The 22216-nt window shown below is 47.6% G+C and overlaps 1 protein-coding gene across 4 annotated transcripts in view; it reads left to right on the forward strand.

Moving 5' to 3' along the window:
- Nucleotides 1–22216, forward strand: part of uggt2 (UDP-glucose glycoprotein glucosyltransferase 2) — a 46747-nt gene that overhangs the window by 19580 nt on the left and 4951 nt on the right. For 3 of the 4 annotated variants that reach the window (XM_064311783.1, XM_064311784.1, XM_064311785.1), the window contains 19 exons: nt 30–128; nt 554–648; nt 2936–3142; nt 4773–4904; nt 5783–5913; nt 6591–6686; nt 6980–7082; nt 8066–8145; nt 10495–10684; nt 11227–11385; nt 11745–11830; nt 13555–13639; nt 13900–13982; nt 16134–16226; nt 17187–17271; nt 18306–18488; nt 18928–19088; nt 20135–20249; nt 21309–21425. In XM_064311783.1, the coding sequence (XP_064167853.1) occupies nt 30–128; nt 554–648; nt 2936–3142; nt 4773–4904; nt 5783–5913; nt 6591–6686; nt 6980–7082; nt 8066–8145; nt 10495–10684; nt 11227–11385; nt 11745–11830; nt 13555–13639; nt 13900–13982; nt 16134–16226; nt 17187–17271; nt 18306–18488; nt 18928–19088; nt 20135–20249; nt 21309–21425 (2300 nt within the window). Of the gene's footprint in view, nt 1–29; nt 129–553; nt 649–2935; nt 3143–4772; nt 4905–5782; nt 5914–6590; nt 6687–6979; nt 7083–8065; nt 8146–10494; nt 10685–11226; nt 11386–11744; nt 11831–13554; nt 13640–13899; nt 13983–14258; nt 16080–16133; nt 16227–17186; nt 17272–18305; nt 18489–18927; nt 19089–20134; nt 20250–21308; nt 21426–22216 lie in introns of those variants that run through there. The other variant, XM_064311786.1, reaches the window with a different exon arrangement.

The following is a 22216-nucleotide window of genomic DNA, read 5'->3' on the forward strand; positions in this document are numbered from 1 at the left end:
GCTATTTTGACTTCTGTTTTCTCCTCTAGTTGTGAACGAGTGGGATGACTCAAGTATGTTCTCCTATCTGGATTCCAAGGACAAGACTGCCGTCCTCTCTGCCAACATGAAATATCTGACCAAAACTGGTGCGTGCGTCCCTTATTCTGGATTAAGTGCTCATTTAAGTGGCCCCCAGTGGTTAAGAGGTCCCCAGCAGCACAAGATATGCTGTCCTGAAGGGTTTTGTTTCACAACGTCGATGCTATTTATTTTGCAGTATATTTTTTCTGGAATGAAACATTGTGAATATTTTATTTATGTGGAATATTCAGAGTAGCGGACCGTGTTTATTCCACTGCCAGTGATCGATCACTGGAGACTGAAGGTATCCAAGTAGACAGTTGTGCCAAAAAACCTTGATAGTCACACATTTTCCCTTAAAAGCTAATTGAAAAGTAATGGTACTTATGAATCTGATTTGAGTGGGGACACTGTATATGGTGCTATACGCAGTATTTTAGTGTTACAGTGTTACTGAACGTTTCCCTGTGACTGTGTGGTCTCTCTCCAGATGAGGAGGTGGTTTATGGAGAAACCATCTGGATTATTGTGGATTTGGCGGTGCCAGCAGGGAGGAGGCTGTTGGCTAACGCTGTGAAGCATATGGTGATTTACCCCACGATAAACCCCCGACTGCACACCACACACAGAGCGTTCACCTTTCCCGCATTCACCTGCAGGCTCATACCTGAACACTGCGCACTGTTACCTCAGTGCGGTGGGCTAATACCTGAACACTGCACACTTTTACCTCGGCGCTGCAGGCTCATACCTGAACACTGCACACTTTTACATCAGCACTGAGTTAGTTAACTAGTATTATTCGGATGGTATTCACAAGATGCTGTAAGCAGGAGAAGTGATCATTAAACTGAAAATGAAACAACAGTGCTTATGTATTAGAAACACTGTCAGTCTAACTCCCGGTTGACAGTTTGTCAGCACAGGACACTAACACAAGCACTGAAATAGAGAGGAGGTAATGGTATATGAGCGTACTTTCCATTCCTTTTTTTTAGACTGCAGATAAATGCAGCCGATAATGTAAATTAAAGCATGGCAATGCTTGATTCCCGATCATAAAAATGCATTAAAATGAGTTGTATCCCCAAACGCGTAACATGGGATTATTCACACCCGTCACAATGAATTGCCATGAAACAGCAGTTCTAATACTTTCTGAGCCCATGACCCACTTAATGATGAATCCAAATACATTTTCACTGTTAAAATCTAAAAATATAGAAATATGGAATTGAAATGACAGCACAACTGCATGTAGACTGTAACCAATGCGGTGTTTAATTTGACTGGTGTGAAGACCAGTGGACAGTTAATTAAATTTGTTGTATCTCACAGCCCACCTTGGCCCTCCCTCTACCCACCTAAGCCCCTCCCACTACCCACTAGTGGGTCCTGATCATAGACCGTGTAGAACGTCATAAGAAACTGAGAGACTGAAAAACTAATGATGTTAGTGCCTTATATCTCATTGGTAAAACTCCCTCCAGAATATTTTAGTGACTCAGATCCTTCAGGGTGAGCATTGAAAATAAACACATTAATTAATGTGTGCATAGAAATAGTTTGATTAGCCAGTATGTTTATCAAGCCTGCTTGAACAGCAGTGCCTCAGAGTGCTTCAGTAGAATTGCTTGTTCAAATGAGAATCGCAATGGCGCAGACTTCCGGCAAGTTCTGCATAACGGAGTGAACTCTGGTGAAAAATGCTTCTGGAACAGTCTCTCTGTCTTTGTCTCAACACCCCGCGTTCCTCAGCAGTTTGAGAAATGCTAAACTGGCTGAATATGACTTTCCATATTCTGTAAAGTTAGGAGTTCAGATCAATATATAGTTTCCTGAAGGCATCTTGACAAAGAACAGACTTTGGTGGGAGGCTTCAGAATTTGCAGTGTGTGGGTTTGTGAGGCCTAGGGTTTTTAAAGCAGAGAGAAACATTAAAACCACAGTCCTCACCTCTCAGGCCCTGAACCTGGGATGGGAGCGAGGCAGCGTGGGCCGGCCTGGTGCAGTCTGTCTTTTAAAAGTAGATAATTATGGATGCTGGTGAGATTTCTATCAGAGCTGTATGTAAAGAGGAGAATATCCACAATATCTAGAAAATATTTGTGCGACGACTCCCTTATTGTACAGTACCTGCTGGCTGTCGTTGAAATCCCTGTTGGGGACTTTCATTTCAGAAATATTTTCAGTTTTTGTGATGTGCCCCATGATAGCGGTGGTGAAATGTGGGCATAAAATATTTCTGTTATGTCCTGATGGAGGTAGAAAGATTGTGACCACGTACAAAGGGAGAGGCATTTTGAAAAGCAGCGTGTTAAAATAAGGTCCCCGGGCTCTGAGATTGCTCTCTGTGGGGTGCAGTGTTAACCCACAAATCAGAGAGGGTTCTGGGAATTGGGAGCGGAGTTAAACTGCTCTGTTAAACTCATATGTAATAGTGCCACACAGTAGGGAGGTCTTTTGTATGAAGGAACATACGCACACACACACACACAACATGCATTCGGTCTGTGGTGCTACAGGATATTTCACACCACCACTGTGGGAGAGACAGCAGTGAGACACCTCTCTGTGCAGCCAGGTTTTTCTGTCTGACACCAGTCTGCAGTTATCCATTATTACGCTTAAATTGGTCTGTACTTAGTGATTTCTTGTGGTGCTCTCTCTCTGCCCCCATGAACCCCCCCTCCCCCTTCCCCATACATGCACACACACACATTGCAGTGGCTGGTCCTCCTGTCCCAGTGGGAAGTGAAATGTGAATTTAAGTGCGGAGCTAAAAATGGTGTAAAACGCGCAGTTAAATGTGGAGTCGGTGTGGGCGTCGGACGTTGGGGCGTTATGAGTAATCGTTTGTCTCACGCTGCAGAAGTCCAGCCCGAACGCGCGCGTGGGAGTGATCGCCAACCCCGCTTCCAAGCTGACGGAGGAGAGCACCGTGATTGGCCGTGCCATCTGGGCGTCGCTCCTGACCCAGAAGGCCAAGGACACGTTTAATTTTGTCCAGAAGCTAGTGAAAGAGGAGACCATCCAGCTCGTCCAGCAGGGAACCAAGATAAAGGATCTGCTTCCACAGGTGGGTCCCACCAGAAAGGCCTCGTTTGGTCAGCTGTAAACATGGAGAAATGAATACTTCTGTAATAATCTGTCAGCACTGGGATGTTTGTGCATGGTTATTACCAGACCTGAATGTTCAGCTGAAGCTCTTTAATTCTTTTTGTTTTTGCCCTTAAGGTATGTCCAGTCTCAGTTAGCGCGGCTTACAGTAGTAGTGCTGACATCTCCGCTCTCCTCAGACCCACTAAATTATCTGGCTAAGCACCTGTCAGGGTGTCTTCCAAACGGAGGATGGGTGGGAGCGTTTCTGAAGCCAATGGCAGTGATGGGTGTAATTACTTCCTGTTTGGGATTAATTGCTTTCTGTCAGAGTCACAGGTTTGAAGCCCTGCCTTTGTTTGGCAGCTGTGGGTGTTCTGAATCAGTCGACACTCACCTGCGATACTTTATTACAGCACGCCAGGCAGATTGCTCTGAATCATACTGACAGAATTGTTCCCCCCTCCCCCCCCCAATATTATTTCACTGTTCGCTTTTTCTTGCTTTTGTTCTTTTTTTATACTGTAGGGGATGTTGAACTTGATTTGTTATGAGGAGAGTGCCCACTGTCCGCTAATGAAAACAGCCGAAGCCTTATTTGCCCCGTTGTGTTTATGTGCTTTTTTTATGAGGCTGATGAAATTCTGCGGGCTCCTCTCCCCCCAGACCCCCTCCAGCTATGGAGTAAATCTGGGGAGTAAATTTGGCTGCGGTGGAAGTTTTCTCCGCGTGCTGCGTGTGTCAGGCTCTCCAGCATGAGAGAAACCAGGCTGTCGTCCCACAGATGGCCCCCAAAGGTGGCCTCTGATCTGCCTGTCTAGAACTGTGACTGTGGAGTAATCATTTATTCATACTGCAGATGTGTGTGTGTGTGTGTGTGTGTGTGAGAGAGAGATAGTGTGTGTGTGTCTCCGTGTGTGTGTGCGTGTGTGTGAGAGAGAGAGATAGTGTGTGTGTGTGTGTGTGTGTGTACATACACAGGGGATAACCAAGGTAACAAGAGGTCAATGCCCTTATACTCATTCCATTCACTCTCGTGCTCTTATAAACAATACAGACAATTAACAAGACATTCAGACAGGGATCTGCAGGCTGATTTTTTTTGCAGTTAATAAATGGTGATATGATGCTATCCTTCGGTTTCAAGTGATTTTTTAAGTGATGAAGTGGCATTTTATTATCAGGTTTAAATAATTTCAAATAAGGGCAGAACTGTACTGCTTTTGTGTAGTTTTATTGGAGATTTAAAAAGTACAGCCAAATTAAAGGAAAGGTGCCATTTGAAATCTGTTCTTTAGCTGCATTTGGACTCTGTCTGCATGTAAAAAAGCCCCTGAGAGACAGACGCCCGCACACACACACATACATACTGTACACACACACGCACACACACATACATACTGTACACACAACGCACATGCACACAGCGCACACACCACACACACACCGCACACACACATCACAACGCACACATACACTCACACACTACCCCCACACACACACACACACACACACACACACACACACACACTCACACACACACACACGTGCAGTGTTGGCTCAGCGATGGCTGAGGTCAGTGATGGGACGGGGTGTGGGCTGTGCTGCAGGGGATGGACCAGGACAGCTTTGAGAAGAAGCTCAACACCATGGAGCTGGGCTTCCTCCACAGCCAGCAGCTCTTCTGCCGGGACGTCCTGAAGCTGAAGCCGGGGCAGCGGGCGGTGGTCAGCAACGGCAGGGTGAGAGAGTGGGCGGGGCCAGGCAGGATCGTCGGTCAGGTGACAGAGAAAGCACTCTGGGTCGCAAGTTCAGATCCCTGAGCTGTTAGGCTGTCTTCTGTCAGATTTTAAGAAGATTTATAAAGAGGTGGATATATTGTGCTGTGACCACCCTTTCGTTTATTTGCTTTCCAGTGAAACCAGCTATTAAGTGTAAATAATTTATTTTTGTCAAGATATAATGCAGCAAACGTACATTTCAGGCCAAAAGTATCAGGCCACCTGTAGTTTTTAAATAAAGACCAGGAATATCAAGCAGCAGAAGACAAATATCTTGTGTTGTCCAGCAAGAGAAACCATCGTAAACCTTACTGCACCACAACTACAGGAAGAACTCAATGCAGCTGGAGAGAAACCAGTTCCCCTGACTACAGCGAAACGCAGACTAAGACCTGCGGGTCTACAATCTGCTTCTTTTTTTTTTCTTTTTTTTAACAGCCATTCACTGTTTTCACTGGGAATTGAATAAATAAAAGGGTTTCTGGGTGCAAAATACTGTATGTGTTTTGTAAATTGTATTTCCACAGAAATATTCTACATATTTATCATTCTCTCCAGTTTGTTGTGTCTGAGTTTCTCTGCAGACAGTACATTTAAATTTCTGTTGGCGGTCGAATCATTCTCTGTCTGTGTCATTCTGATTTCTATCTAGATGTAAGAGTGTATTGTTCCGCCTGTGATTGTTGTTTTTCTTCTTTCACTTTTTCTTTTTGTTCTTATTCTTTTTGTATTTGAATAAGAGCCTTTTCTGGCTCTTGATTTCTTGTGTCTGGTCTCTTAGTCATCTGTGAAAGAGGCCGAGCCTGTGACCCGTGTAATTATTATTTGTGCTCCATTAGATTTTGGGGCCGTTTGACGAGGAGGAGGAGTTTGGCTTGGAGGACTTCCATTTGCTGGAGAAGATCACGCTCGGCACCTCGGCCCAGAAGATCAAAGCCCAGGTCAAGCAGACGGGCGCCAAAGGGAGACAGTGCGTCCGCTCTCTTTCGCTCTGACATCATTTCCTGTGGCGGTGTACTACTTCCTGCTCCATTTGCGCAGTGTATGATGAGAGCGCATGTTCAGGATCCTCTCTCCTCGCTGTTTTCTGTTTGCTGCATAAACGTGTCAAACGCTACCAATGTTTTCAGCGCCAGCGTGCTCGCTGTTGCCTGTGAGAAAACGCAGGCCTAATCATGGCACCCCCTGGGGAATTGTGATGTGTGTGCAGTTTTTCTTTTCTCCAGCCAATCATCTGTGCGCACGTAGCACGGCGCTTTTCCCAGAATGCACTGCGGCGGGGAGCTCGGGAGCTGTCTCCAGTTGTAACGTGTCATAGCCGGGGATGCGGAGATTGAGTGAATGATTGGGGCTAATTAGGAGACAGAGCCGCGGGGCACTGCCCGTCTCCAGGGCGCCCCCTGGGGGCATCTCTGTCCACAGCGGGCGAGCCCGTGTCTGTCAGGACGGCCTCTTAATTACAGTTCAGCTGGTGTGCCGCTTATCCTCTCTGTGCCATTTATCACACCCCCAGAGCCGTCTTATGGAGACAGCCAATCATTGCACTCTTTCTGTTCAGGCCGGGCCAATCAGCGTGCTGTTTCTGTGTTGCTGGGTGCGGTGAGTACACCTAGCAGCCAGTCATTGTGCTCTCTCACTCCTCGGCAGGGCCAGTGATTTGGTGATGAAGGTCGACGCCCTCCTGACCGCAGCCCCCAAAGGAGAGCCCCGGAGAGACGTCAAGTTCGCCAAGGACAAGTTCAGGTGAGAGGGGAAGATGGGGAGACAGTGATACTTTCCTTTTTTAGTCAGTTTTTTTCTGTTACTATTGTTGTTTTCATCTTTGATTTAAAATGTGAAATAAAGAATTTAAATGCGTACATGTGTGGGAGGGAAAGAGCCAGCTGGAACTAGAGAGAGGGCCTTTTGGGTTTGAATAGAGTCTAATGTCGGAAATAGAGCCTTATTTGTTGTGTATTTATGTTTGTGCTGTGTGCGCGCTTGTGTGTCTATGTAACATGTGCGTGTGTGTGCGTGCACACGTGTGCCTTTCCCAGTGTGCTCCACCTGTCTCCGCGGGAGGAGGAGGTGTTCTACGACGTGGTGGCGGTGGTGGACCCCCTCACCAGAGAGGCCCAGAAGATGTCCGCCCTGCTGATCGTAAGACGCTGCGGCTCCCTCGATCGCGCCTGATCACAGGCTCTCTGTCAGAGCACTGACACCAGAGCAGAACCACTGAGACCCAACAGATACCAATCAGCAGAAATAAGGACTTCATTTCCTGTCTTCATCCTTTGAAATTTCACACAATCTGACAATCTGGGCCACAGACACGAGCTACTGAAGGAGTGTGACAGTGAGAAAATGAAAAATTCATTTTTAAATTTCCTCCACTAGACATTCTTTGTAATTCCTGCAGTGTTGGGGTTCATGTCGTATACTGAGTACAGCACATGCGACAGGTATATTTGCTTTTAAAAGCATGAAGGGAAGCACGCCTCGTTTAACACTGTCACATTGTGAGACGGGTGAAGTTATGTCATGTGACGTGTGAGAGACATCTCTCTCTCTCACTCTCACTCACCCGCTCCCTCTCCCGCTCCCTCTCTCTCTCTCTCTCTTCTTTAATATGTGGGGGAGGGTCTCTGGGCAGCCAGTGTTTGGTGTTTGGAGTATAGCTGTAAAGAGTTTAATTTTGTAAAGAGTTATTTAATCTGACCTCCATTAAACATTAAAGACACCAGGACACCAACTGTAAAATGACTAACACATTACTGTACATTTATTACTTTTCAATTGTATCTGATTTGAGCTGGAAAGTACTACTGTGCTGTCTGGAAAAGAGAAGTAAGATTTTCTTTATATCAATATGTCCTGTATATCTATATAAATGTATTATATTTTTGCTTAAAACTACCATGAGTGCCTTATAGCTCTGACCATTTGTGAGTACTGTGGTTCTATCTGTCTGTCTGCCTGTCTATCTCCATTCGAGTCCATATCTTCTTCAGAGGTGCTGAATTTATTTTTGTTTTCCGTTTTACTACAGTGTAATTTATTGTTCAAAATAATGTATTTATTATTTATGGGTGGGCCGATGGCTGTGTTGCCATGTGCACTGACTGTATTGTGTGCCCGTCCAGGTGCTGAGCCGTGTGATCAATATGAACCTGCGGTTGTTCATGAACTGCCGGGCAAAGCACTCTGAGACACCCCTGAAGAGGTGAGCTCCAGTGTGTCACCTGTCCAGTGTGAAACCCTGCCTGTATCCCCCACAGGAAACCCTGCCCCTTCCTGTATCCCCCCACAGGAAACCCTGCTCCTTCCTGTATCCCCCCACAGGAAACCCTGCCCCTTCCTGTATCCCCCACAGGAAACCCTGCCCCTTCCTGTATCCCCCCACAGGAAACCCTGCCCCTTCCTGTATCCCCCCACAGGAAACCCTGCCCCTTCCTGTATCCCCCACAGGAAACCCTGCCCCTTCCTGTATCCCCCACAGGAAACCCTGCCCCTTCCTGTATCCCCCCACAGGAAACCCTGCTCCTTCCTGTATCCCCCACAGGAAACCCTGCCCCTTTCTGTATCCCTCACAGGAAACCCTGCCCCTTCCTGTATCCCTCACAGGAAACCCTGCCCCTTCCTGTATCACCCACAGAAAACCCTGCCCCTTCCTATATCCCTCACAGGAAACCCTGCCCCTTCCTGTATCGCCCACAGGAAACCCTGCCCCTTCCTGTATCCCTCACAGGAAACCCTGCCCCTTCCTGTATCCCTCACAGGAAACCCTGCCCCTTCCTGTATCGCCCACAGGAAACCCTGCCCCTTCCTGAATCGCCCACAGGAAACCCTGCCCCTTCCTGTATCACCCACAGGAAACTCTGTCCCATTGCCATAATAAGCGGAGCTTGTTCAGGGCTGCTCTCCTCGTTGGTAGCAGAGTGCTTTGGGTAATGCAGGGCAGTAGGGCTGTGGAGCTCTGCCAGAGTGTGCAGTGAACACAGCCAGTGCATTGATTCCCTTGCCTGTTTGTGTTTAAACGTGTCATCAGCCAACCCGTGGGGGTCTGGGCTATCGCACTCTTCCAGATACACATGAACCATGGAAATGAGTAATATCTTTAGCACCAAAGCACAAGAAACCGCCACCGACCGCCTGCTTGTTTTTGTTAGCTTTTATCTGTGAGAAAAAGGCAAAAAAGACATTATTTATTGTCATGCGATTCATCTTTCTTGGCTGCATTAGCTGGAAGGTCAAAGCTAAGCATTAAGCCGACCTTGGGCAGTTGTAATAATGCAGGCACAATATAAATTCCACGCTCGTCGGAGGGATGCGAATTAAGAGGAGGTTGTTCCGCAGTTCCGCTCAGCTGATACAGCCAATCACAGAGGCCCCTGAATAGCTTGGAATGACATTCAGCCGGTTACCGTGGCGAGAGGAGTTTTGGAATGATTCTTACCTGCTGCACTGTGGTCTGCAGTCAGAGTGTGTGGGAACTTGTGCTGGTGAACTCAGGAGATTAAACATGAAAGGGAACAAACAGCCGATATCTCCCCCGGCCAGCTTGCCTCCGTGGGTCAGTATCACTCTGAAAGGCTGCCGTTCTATCGGCAGCTGCCCTTACGTTTGACTAACAAATGAAAGCAAGAATGATTTTTTCTTTTTTTTTTTTTTTTTTACAGAAACACCGGGGAGTTCAGCAAACACTAAGAGTAACTCACGAAACTGAGTTTGTAACAAGTTTGTAAAAGCAAGGCTTGCATTTACTTGAGAGTTAAACTTAGTCAAATGCTTCTTGAATACAGGCAAAAGCTTTAAATGACAAAATGTATTATTATTAGCGCTATTATTAGTATTATTAATGAAGCACTTTACAGTGAACTGGGGAAACTCAATCACCTCTCTCCACACTCACACTCTCACACTTCATACCAGAGCGTTAGCTTAGCTGGAGGGGGGTGGGGTGGGGGGTTCGGGTGTTGGGGGGGGGGGGGGTTTGGGCCAGTTAAACTGGGGAATTATTTGGTGGCCCGGATAAGAAAGCCGTCATTAGAGCCGCCATTATCGGTGCCCTGGGGGACCCTGCAGCCAGTGGGATGAAGGCAGCCGGGATTTAATATTATATTAATAATCTTTTAATAATCTCTCTTGTTTCTTGCTTTAGACAGTGTATAAGATTGATTTAAAAGGTAATTAGGAGATTATGTAAGGACAGTGTGTCCCTGGGGGAAGGCTCTTAGAATAATGTTGAAGTGAAAGCAGGCCTCTCTAAGGAAATGGGGATTACTGTCTCATAATAGGCTGAGTTTTAAAATACTCTGCAGTCCTCTGCATCAGCATTTGTTACTCAAGTCACAGCCCTCGAGATCCAAGAACTGCTGGTTTTCCACCCTCCCTTTACCTGGGAGTCAGGTGTGAATACAGTCTGGCCAATCAGTAGCGCTAATTGTTCAGTGAATTACCTGGCGGAGAAGAAAACGATGGCCGGATTTGGATTTGAGGTCCAGATTTGAGTGTCCATTACTTAAGGGGTCAGACAGCTGGGTTTTCTCAACACCCTCTCTCTCTCTCTCAGTTTCTACCGCTTCGTGCTAGAGTCGGACGTGGCGTTCCTGGCGAACAACACCCTTTCGGCCGGCCCCATGGCCCACTTCGCCGACATGCCCGAGTCGCCGCTGCTCACCCTCAACATGATCACCCCCGAGAACTGGATGGTGGAGGCGGTCCGGAGCTCCTACGACCTGGACAACATCCACCTGCAGGAGGTGCTCACACCCTTATCTAACTCTGATCCACGTGCAGGTGTTCACAGCCTAATCTCATTAGCCTTCTTAACTCTTATCACCCTGCAGGAGGTGCTGAATCCATACCAACCTGCATGACTGACTTGCTCATGTGTTGGTTGTTGGTCATTTGGCTCTTTGCTTGATGGATTGGTTAGTCAATTGACTGGTTGATTCATTGATTGATTTAGTTGGTTGATCAATTGATTCATTAGTTGATATATTTGTTGGTTGATTGGATGCTGGTTGGTTAATATGTTACTTGGTTGCTTAGTTTGATGACAGATTGCTTAGTTGATTGATTTTAAATGCATTTAATCAATTCACTCACTAATTGTCGATATTTTAGTTTACAGTGATTAGCTAATTAGTTGTTCACAGTCAGTGTTTGTCAGCGATTGGTTTATTAGTTGATCCTGATCAGTGTTGATTAGTGATTGGTTAATTAGTTGATCCTGGTCAGGGCTGATTAGTGATTGTTTAATTAGATTGGTCAGTGGGCGACTCTGCGTCTGTCTCTCCAGGTGAGTGGCTCAGTGACTGCGGAGTACGAGCTGGAGTACCTGCTGCTGGAGGGGCACTGCTTTGACCTCTCCACGGGGCAGCCCCCCCGCGGCCTGCAGTTCATCCTGGGGACCAGGAACGACCCCCTGGTGCAGGACACCATCGTCATGGCAAACCTGGTAGGCTCCGCCTCCAGCCCCACCTTCCTATCCTCTAAAATGGGCAATTTCTTAAAGTTTTCCTTACATCAGTGTGCTTTTTGTGTAGGTGAGTTCAGAAGAAATATGTGCTTTTAAAAAGTGCTTTCACAGAGAAATATGTTCCTATTAGTTCATTATCTGGGTGCCACCACTCCTTGTAGTACAATTGGAAGGGGGGTCCATGGTTTGAAAGTGAAAGTGAATGTAGCAGTTCTGTCCCCAGGGTAGTGTCTCCACCGTAGGTGTCTGCGCAGCTCCCAAAGCCTGTGTGCTTTTTGGGTGTGTGTTAAGCAGTGAATGTGACGGTGCGTCTGCTGTCGTTCTCCTTAATTCACCAGGGCTACTTCCAGCTGAAGGCCAACCCTGGGGCCTGGGTGCTGAAGCTCAGAGAGGGCCGGTCTGAGGAGATCTACCAGATACTCGCGTGAGTCGCAGCTGTCTGGCTGCCCTGTCTTTCCGGAACTTTCCATGCTCTTCCTGTCTCTGGATGTCAACATTATGTCACTTTCTGCGTTAAGTAGACTGTACGGCTGGGATGTTTTGGCTGTAGTGTTCTTGCAGTGACTCAGTTGTTCATGCACTGCACAGCCCTTTCTGCTGTATATATTGTCCTGGTTGCGTATGTGCCAGTCTGATTCGCTCGAGGCAAGAGTGACATCGCTATGGAAACGTTGGGTCCAGTGAGTTTCCGGAGGGAAAATAGCCTCTGTGTGTCCTACAGCTCACACGCTCCCCTCTCCCCTAAAATTTGTCGAGGACTCCTGTCCTCTCCCTTAATCTGTTCTCCTCTCCCTCCCTCTCTTCTCACATCCCTCTCTCCCTTCCCCTCCCTTCTCCTCCCCCTTCTCTTCTTTTCTCTTCCCGTCCTCTGTCCTCTGCTCCTAAATCTAATTTGTGGGGACCGAGTCCTTCCCTGAGTCTTTGGGGATGTGATTAGACTGCAGTGCACCTGCTGTCTGTGTTTGAGCCTGAAGTGATGTGCTCTGTGTACTGCTCCCTCTCTATATGTGGCTGCACTAAGCAGAGCTGAGAAGCAGGAAACTGCATTTTAGAGTCCTCTGCAGCGTGAGCTCTTCAACACTTAGTTATTCCACAGAGGTACATGATAAATGCACATGTCATTCCATGTTTTTCACCTTGGAATAGTAGTAGTGAACATGCCCATGTACACTCACATGCACACTTGACTTGACTGGTGGAACAACGCGGTCATACTATCCCTCGCTTACCTGTCCAGGTGAGCACTGCTCTGGGCTGCCCCGCCCCCACCCCCGCCCCCATCCCCGCCCCTCTCCCTCACAGGTGTGGCTTCAGTCTCAGACACCAGCTCTAAACACCATGAGTACGGTCATATAACCGCAGCGAACTGTGCGTTTGGCTGTGGTAGGCAGATATGGCTCCCATTGAGAGCAGGGAAATGTGGCTGGAGATGAATGGAGACATTGCTTAGCCCCTGGCCGCAGTCCCAGAATGCACTGCCAAGCTGGATATGTATTGTGTTGGTGTTTACTTGTTTGCCACACTGGCGGTTGGGGAGCGCAGTCTCGACTTTTTGCCTCACGCTCCAGCCTGGACAGATGAGCTCGGCTGAGTCATGCTCCCAGAATCCTTTGCGTCACTTGCGCTCACAAATGCCTAGACGGGGGCTTGAAACGAGCATTGTCCTTTAATCAGACGTTTGTGGCTGTTTACTGGGCTCAGCCTGAGAGGCAGCTAGAGAGGAAAGTGTCTCGCAGCTTCTCTGGCAGGTTTATGTGTCACCTGGGCACGATGTCCTGGCAGTTAGTAATTATTCAAGGCGAAAGGAAGGCGTGTGTGTGTGTGTGTGTGTGAGTGAGAGAGAGAGAGAGAAACTGTGTGTGTGTGTGTGTGTGAGTGAGAGAGAGAGAGAGAAACTGCGTGTGCGCGTGTGTGTGTGTTCCGTTCATTTCTGTGATAATGCTCTTTAACATTCTTATCACAAGTTCTGATAACCATATTGAACCTTTTTACTGGTCCAGCCATTAAAATATCTCATTTAAGTCCCCTACTGCTTCACTTTCTTACTGAGAATAACAAAATCTGAAAACAGTTATCCATCATTCACTCTTTCTCTGTATTTTCTCTCTTTTTCTCCCTCTCTCCTCTCTCTCTCTCTCTCTCTCGCAGGCATGACGGTACAGACTCCTCAGCAGAGGCGGGTGATGTCATTGTTGTGCTCAGTAGTTTCCTCAGCAAAATCATCAAAGTCAGGGTAGGCATGGATGTAACATTCTGGGCCTTTGTAGCATCTTTTACAAGCCTGTTGTTGATTTATTATTATTATTATTATTATTATTATTATTATTGATCAAATGGTAAATGGTATAAAAAGAAAGTTAATTGAAGTGGTCTTATTAGTTTGCTTTATTTCTTTAATTTGAACTGACCATGTGACTAATTTGGCTGCATCCTGTAAGTGTGCTTGTGTGTATGAGCCCCTGTTTCATACTGGGGGGTGCGTCTCTTTCACAGGTGCAGAAAAAGGCTGACAAACTGAGTGAGGATCTCCTTAGCGACGGTACAGAGAGCAAAGGACTTTGGGAATCCATAACAAGGTAATCACCTAAAGAACACATTCTTCCAATTGATATCTGCACAATCGTAGTACACCAGAGTCAAAAAGTGCACCTGCACAGACATAGTGTGTGTGTGCATGTGCTTGGGGGTGTGGATGTGTGTGCACGGATGTGTACGTGCGTGTCTGTGTGTGCACGTGCGTGTGTGCGTGCATGCGTGTGTATGTATGTGTGTGTACGTGTGCATGCATGTTCACACACTCTCTTAACTTTGTTACTTGTCTGCTTCTCGCCACCTGCTCACCTTATGTGAAGGGTGTGGAAATCTGTGGAAAGAAGGTAGGAAGTCTCTCTAACTAGATTGCTGTGTCTTCATTGGCTGTCTCTATTCTGTGTGTTCATTGGCTGTCTGTTCAGTTTCACATCAGTTTGTAAAACACTCACCCCTTTCTGCATGATAAATGTCTACTATGTTTAATTTTGGCTGTTCTACACATTTGATGCGAAGACATTTCCTCTGTCCTGTTTCACCAGTATTAAGTGTGCAGCCATTTTGTTTCCCGCAGAATGCAAGATGTTTTGTGTGCTTTCCTTGTGTCACGATAAATACCTTCCTCTTTTACCTCTATTTGGCATTTATTTCTATCCTCAGCTTTTTGTTTGAGGGTACATGGATGATATGTAATGATTATGCTGACCAGGAAAATTTAATTTCCACAAAACAATTTCAGGAAACTTTTCGTGACATTATACAAAAACATAAAACAAATTGTCTTTCTTATTCATACAAATTAGAAAGACAGTGTGCCCTTGTGGTTTAAGGGTGTAACAGGGAATGCCGCTTTACTCACATGTAATACCGCATACTACGGTTGCATATGTGATGATACTCTTTTACGCTATTATTTAAAATTGCAGTAGCTGCTGAGTTAAGTAAGTGTTTTGCTGTGAACGATTGCTCCTGGTTATGTAGGTTAGGAAGCAGCACTGTGGCCGTATTTCATCGGGCTAATAGGCCTTAAGAAGGGCTCTGTACTCATGCAGAGTCAGGCCTGAGGACAGCTTTGAGCTGCTCAACCAGCAGCTCTCACCATTCAGGGACGTCAAGGCAGAAATCCCACCAATCAGAATGCTTTCCAGCCGACTTGGGAGGGGTTCACTCGGAAGAGAATCTGTGCAAGGTGGATGGATGCAGCTGTCATAGTAATGGATGGGGCTGTCATAGAAACAAACCCCCACCCTGCTGTCTCAGCCCCCTTATCTCAGGGTCCACACCTTGGTCACATGCCAAGTGACAGCGACCCCCCAGAATCAGTCTGCCATGATGGGAGAACCGACTTCCGTGCTGTGCCACAGCAACAGTCCTAACACACTGCCTATGGGCAGGGGGGATGGTGTAACTGCTGCGTGTTTGACTGTTTGAAAATGTTTCATTAAATAAGAAAATAATTAAATTAGACTCAGAACAGAGTAGTAGTGGAAATTTGGAGTGGAAATGGAAGTGATTTCATAGTCTAACGGTAGAGACTGGAGGAGTACGCGTAGAGTCACCCCGATGTTTGTGAACTCTTTTCTTTGGTGTACGCAATCAAACGGGGACTAGCTGCTGGAGTGGTTCGGTTGGTATAGCCTCATAGCTAACTACTCGACCATGCCTTGATGCTGCTTTACGAGCCCCTAGTTACACAAATGCAGCATGGCCGGCTCAGCAGCCATTGGCAGGTGTCCTGCTGGCTGCCTGAATAGGCGTCTCCTCGAATGTAGACCCTGTGATGTGTTGCATTTAATACTGTTATAGTGGTGCAATCGGTGTGATATATGTAGCTATGTTGGTTGTTGTATACAGTCTGAAACGTCATTGTATTATGATAGACTGTGTGGTGTATGTAATTGTGTTGTGTGAGTATGATCATGGTGTGTGTCACAGGGTCATTGTATTGTATGAAGATGTATGTAACCGTTGTGTATTGGATTGTTTGTTAACTGTTGTATTGTCATGTAATTTTACTGTATTGGATTGTAGCGTAATTGTGTTGTATTGTGTAATGTGTGTGATTCTGCTGTGTAATGTGTGTTATTATGCTGAGTTGTGTGATGTGTGTGATGTATGCTCTGTTGTGTAATGTGTGTAATTGTGTTGTATTGTGTGATGTGTGTTATTTTGCTGAGTTGTGTGATGTCCTCCCACAGTCTGACCGGTGGGAGGTCAGAAGACGGGCAGAAGAAGGACGTGTTGAACATCTTCTCGCTGGCCTCGGGCCATCTGTACGAGCGCTTCCTGAGGTGAGGCGCCCACACGCGCGTCAGTCTGCTGACCCCTGCTAACCCCGCCCTCTCCTCCTCTACCTCCTCTCTGTTTCCTCTGAACGCCCTCTTCCCTCTCTCCGTTTCTATCACTGCCTCTCCTCCTCTACCTCCTCTGTTTCCTCTGAACGCCCTCTTCCCTCTCTCCATTTCTGTCACTGCCTCTCCTCCTCTACCTCCTCTCTGTTTCCTCTGAACACCCTCTTCCCTCTCTCCGTTTCTATCACTGCCTCTCCTCCTCTACCTCCTCTGTTTCCTCTGAACGCCCTCTTCCCTCTCTCCATGTCTATCACTGCCTCTCCTTCTCTACCTCCTCTCTGTTTCCTCTGAACGCTCACGCCCTCTTCCCTCTCTCCATTTTTATCGCTGCCTCTCCTTCTCTACCTCCTCTCTGTTTCCTCTGAACACCCTCCTCCCTCTCTCCATTTCTATCACTGCCTCTCCTTCTCTACCTCCTCTGTTTCCTCTGAACGCCCTCTTCCCTCTCTCCATTTCTATCATTGCCTCTCCTTCTCTACCTCCTCTGTTTCCTCTGAACGCCCTCTTCCCTCTCTCCATTTCTATCACTGCCTCTCCTTCTCTACCTCCTCTCTGTTTCCTCTGAACGCTCACGCCCTCCTCCCTCTCTCCATTTCTATCACTGCCTCTCCTGCTCTCTTCATTTTGTTCAATTGTGTTGAATAATTGACCAGTTAAAGGTATATACTTGTCATCATGAATCATAGACAGTAGCAATGCTTAATACTTACACAGAACATCCTGTAACAGCAGGAGGTAGTCGTCAGTATCGTCACAGGCTGTGGCAGAAGTCTGCATATTCTGTATTGCCTAATTCACACACTTTGTCTTTCCCTCTCTCTGTCACCCTTCCTCCCTCCCTCACCGCCTCTCTTTCTTTCTCCCTCCCTCCCTCTCTTTCTCTCTCCGTGTGTGTTCCAGAATAATGATGCTCTCTGTGCTGAAGCACACCAAAACGCCTGTCAAGTTCTGGTTCCTCAAGAACTACCTCTCCCCTTCCTTCAAGGTAATAAATTCTCTGCACGGCACCCACCCCACACTTCCCTCCCCCTGCCCCCCCAGTCCCCCGCAGTACCTCCCTGCTCGCAGGAGGATTTCTCTCTCTGTTTGTCCCGCTCTCCTCATCGGCCAGAGCCGAAACACGGGACCCAGCGCGCCCTACGCACGCAAGTCAGAAACAGCAGACCCAGGGCCAGAGGGGGAGGGGGCAACTGTTTCTGGAACAGTCTGTTTGATAATGCTTTCCTAGGTGCTTGTACGTCGCTTTGGATAAAAGCGTCTGCCAAATAAATGTAATGTAATGCTTGCAAGCTGGGACAAAATGAGGGGGGAGCATTAAGCAACCAGAGGGAATTTCAGAAGAGACGACAGAAAATGAGTGTACAGGTTATTCAACGTGTCTTTCATCCGCTCATCGGGGGGGAGGGGGGGGTAGAACCAAAATGGGCTGCTATTGATCAAACTGTTGTATTTTAGGCATCTGGTCTCTATTGGCCAGCTGTGCTGAGCTCAGTGTTGATAATTGCTTCTCCATGCAGAAGTAGGGTTCGGTCTCCAGTCGCTGCCTCTGATTGGCTCTGGAGGATATGCTGGAGCTCACGGTGGCTTTTTTTAAAGTGGTGTTGCCTTTCCCCGGAACTTGAGAAATGAAGTTCTGAAGATGATTTCTCCTCTCTCCTCGGGCAAGTCTGGGCCTGGGGACAAACACGCGCTCCCCTCCACGCAAGGGAGGCCCTCACACTGAGGAGTGTCCACATTTGGACACATTTTGAGATCTGTCTGGTTTCTTGTTGATTTCTTCTTTTCTCCACAGTCATGCACATGGATGTGTGCGTTGCATTGCAAGTTATTAAGCTCTGTAATTCACCCTTATTTCAGTCAGACATGAGCTCACTCCCTTTCTGCCTTTCTCTCTGTTTCCTGCTCTCTCTCCCTCCCCTCTCTCTCTTTCTCCCACTCTCTCTCCCTCCCTCCCTCTCCCTCTCTCTCCCTCCCTTTCTCTCCCCCCTCTCCCTCCCTCCCTCCTCCCTCTCTGTGCAGGAGTCCATCCCCCGCATGGCTGAGTCCTATGGCTTCAGATATGAGCTGGTTCAGTATAAGTGGCCCCGCTGGCTGCACCCGCAGACGGAGAAGCAGCGCACCATCTGGGGCTACAAGATCCTCTTCCTGGACGTGCTGTTCCCGCTGGCCGTCGACAAGATCATCTTCGTGGACGCCGACCAGGTGACCCCAGGGGGGTGGAATTGGTCTAAACTGGGGGTGGGGGGGGACCCTTGTTCGTTTCCGTGGGCCGCTCTCACTCGACACCGCAAAGTTTCCTCCCCCATCCACAGCCACGCGTGAAAGCCATTGCGGTTTTTTTCGCTGATTTTGAACGAAAGGCTTGCATTCCACCAGCTGAGTTACTGGCACAGGCAAATACCGTTAGCTTGAGCATGATGTTTATTTGATGCAGTGGACATATTTCACCCGACTGGAGAGAAAATCTGGAGACGTACACATCAATCAACCGCACAACTGTGCCGCACATTTTTACAGCGAATAATATCACATAATTTCATATCCCTGCTCACCATAAATCACTGCGTGTTTGGTGTCCTTTGCTGAGGCGATTGGGTGTTGTTAGTGCCAGCGTGTTGAGCCGGTCTCTCTCTCTGCTCAGATTGTGAGGGCGGACCTCACTGAACTCAGGGACCTGGATTTGGAGGGCGCCCCCTATGGGTACACCCCCTTCTGCGACAGCCGGAAAGAGATGGACGGCTACCGCTTCTGGAAATCCGGGTACTGGGCCTCCCACCTGGGGAACAGGAAATACCATATAAGGTAATGCTGACTCTGAGCACCTTCGGCACGTGTAACACTGAAACGGCTTGGCCTGTAGATCTGCTGCATCATCTGCATAGTCACTCAGCCAAAACTCAAAGCGGCTGTCATTTATTGAAAATTTCAAGAAAAAATGAATAATCATTGGGATATGTTCCTGAGGTGAGTTTTATTTTGGAGCACTTTGTCGAACAGGGAAGGTCAGAAGTGTGCTGCTGTTTTAAGCATGCATAGTGTCAGCTTGTGTAGACCGGCGTGCAGTGTAACCGGCCGTTACCTGGCCAACGCCACCGCCCGTCACACGGCCTCCTGGCACGCGGCTCTCCTGCCGTGAGAAACGCACCAGCCTATCGCCCGGCCCCGAGCCCACACCAGAGAGCGTGGACGCCGTGGAGCAAGGCCTGCTGGGAAATGTGGATCGTTTTATTGAACTCCTTCCCATTGTGTAGCCACACGCTGAGCACACAGGTCTGATAAAGGGGGCGTGGGCGGGGGGGTAGGCAGGGGGGTGTTGACTCTGCAGGCTTTGTGTCCTGTGTCTGACTCTCCGGAATAGTCTCTGTCTTCTGATGTTACCAACGGTTCTTTGGGTATGGATATTTAAACTGCTGTGGGCTGTGGGTTTGGACCGGCTTTACCTGAAAGGCAGTCTTGGAGAAATGCAGTCCAGGTTTTCTCTTGGAAGTGGAGTACTGGGGAGCTCAGAGCGGTGGAATAAGCCAGCAGTGTTTGTCCCTTGGCTCCCCTTGCTGCTGACGTTCCAACCAAAACTCTTTTCTCATTTATTCCAGTTAACTCCATTCACAGGGTGTGGCCTTTCTTTTGTTTTTGCCTAAAAACATGTTTTTGAGTCTGTTTTGGGACATATCGCAGGGCTGTACAGCTAATGAACTAATTGGACCAATTCAGCATGTGTGATTGGATGGAGCACAATCTGGAACAGCTGACTGTGCTGCAGAGCGGCCCTCCTGGAGCTGGGTTTGGCGCCCCCTGGCGCTGCTTGCAGTAACTACAGCCTGTGTCCTGCGCTGTGTCCTGTGCTCCAGTGCTCTGTACGTGGTGGACCTGAAGAAGTTCCGGAAGATCGCTGCCGGGGACCGGCTGCGTGGGCAGTACCAGGCCCTGAGCCAGGACCCCAACAGCCTGTCCAACCTGGACCAGGTGAGACCGCAGATCCTTCCTCTCTATAATCCTCTCCTCTCTGTCTCTCCCTCTCCTTCCCCCTTCCCCTGCCTCTCTCTGTCACCTCTCCCTCCCTCCCCCTCCCCCTCCCCCATATTGATCATTCACCCTTGTGATTGGTTTCCAGTAACTCTGGTGGGGTCCTGAAGAAAACATCCTCACGTCCAAATACAGCGTCGGTATTAAAATTCTACCACTGCAAAGTAAAAGACCTTTTTAAAGCCAGCCCATTTAATCACTGCCATAAATCTTAAACTCTTTAATTATCAGCCACTTTTTTTGGGAGGTGCGGGACGCTGAAATTGCCGGCATGTTTATATATTCCAGCTATAAATGTGCCTCCCTGACAGATGATTTCTTAGATTTAAGTTTAATAATAATTCCACTATGGCTGTAAGTGGCTTTCGAATATTTCACAAAGTGCTGAGTGCATACAAACTGAGCTATTCCAGTTTCAGTGCAGTTTTACATTCATTAATGTCCCAGTACCTGCTCTTCTGGTGTACTTCTGGTGGCTCGGATGGGTCAGTTTCTGACCTCTAGGCCCTGTGGCCTGTGATTTCTCAGAGTAATAATACAGGGCACATATTAAAATAAAACGTTTTAATAATAATGTAAGAATGTTTTACGATGTGAAAAGGCCAGTGTGATATTGCCAACTGCCTTTGGAGCATCCAGCAGCTGTGTTTATCCCAGTCAGGAGTTCCCGAGAGTCAGTGCCTCTGTTCCTCTGCTTCATGGCCTGGCTAACTGTAGTGTGTATGTACAGCTCTACATGGGAAAGCAAGACTTATATGAGATTTCACTTACTAACTAAATAATGTCCCCTTGCTCTACTGGTAGAAATATGAGCCTGATGAAATTTTGTGTCTGAATTCTTCCTTTGTAACCATAAAATTTGACATCTGGAAGTTTAGTTGCCTTTCTCTAAGTTCTCCTGTTCTCCTGTGGTGTCCGTGTTCTTATGGGGTGGTCTTGTGGGTTTTGGTAAGACTGTGATCACTGCTCACTGGTGCTGTTTCTCCTCTCTCACTGCAGGACCTCCCCAACAACATGATCCACCAGGTGGCGATAAAGTCCCTGCCTCAGGAGTGGCTGTGGTGCGAGACCTGGTGTGACGACACATCGAAGGCCAAAGCCAAGACCATCGACCTGGTCAGTATACCTTAGCCAAGACCATTGACCTGGTCAGTATACTGTAGCCAAACCATTAACCTGGTCAGTATACCTTAGCCAAGACCATCGACCTGGTCAGTATACCTTAGCCAAGGCCATCGACCTGGTCAGTATACCTTAGCCAAGACCATCGACCTGGTCAGTATACCTTAGCCAAGACCATCGACCTGGTCAGTATACCTTAGCCAAGACCATCGACCTGGTCAGTATACCTTAGCCAAGACCATCGACCTGGTCAGTATACCTTAGCCAAGACCATCGACCTGGTCAGTATACCTTAGCCAAGACCATCGACCTGGTCAGTATACCTTAGCCAAGGCCATCGACCTGGTCAGTATACCTTAGCCAAGGCCATCGACCTGGTCAATATACCTTAGCCAAGACCATCAACCTAGTCAGTATATCATAGCCAAGATCATTGACCTAGTCAGTATATCACAGCCAAGACCATTGACCTGGTCAGTATATCACAGCCAAGACCATTGACCTGGTCAGTATACCGCAGCTAAGAGCATCAACCTGGTCAGTATAAAGCAGCCAAGACCATCAACCTGGTCAGTATACCATAGCCAAGACCGTTGACCTGGTCAGAGCAACACGCGGTCCAGTCAACCATATGTCATCCTAATCAGTACAATACACACATTGTTCAATCAGCCAGTAAACATGGACTGTTCAACATGTGTTATGTTGTTTCATAATTTTTTCCTTAAACTATTAAGATAATGTACGTCTGGCTCATTAGCGTTGGCTTTGTCTTTGAATTCTTC

Source organism: Anguilla rostrata, chromosome 15 (genome assembly GCF_018555375.3).
Source record: "Anguilla rostrata isolate EN2019 chromosome 15, ASM1855537v3, whole genome shotgun sequence".
Taxonomy (NCBI): Eukaryota; Metazoa; Chordata; class Actinopteri; order Anguilliformes; family Anguillidae; genus Anguilla; species Anguilla rostrata.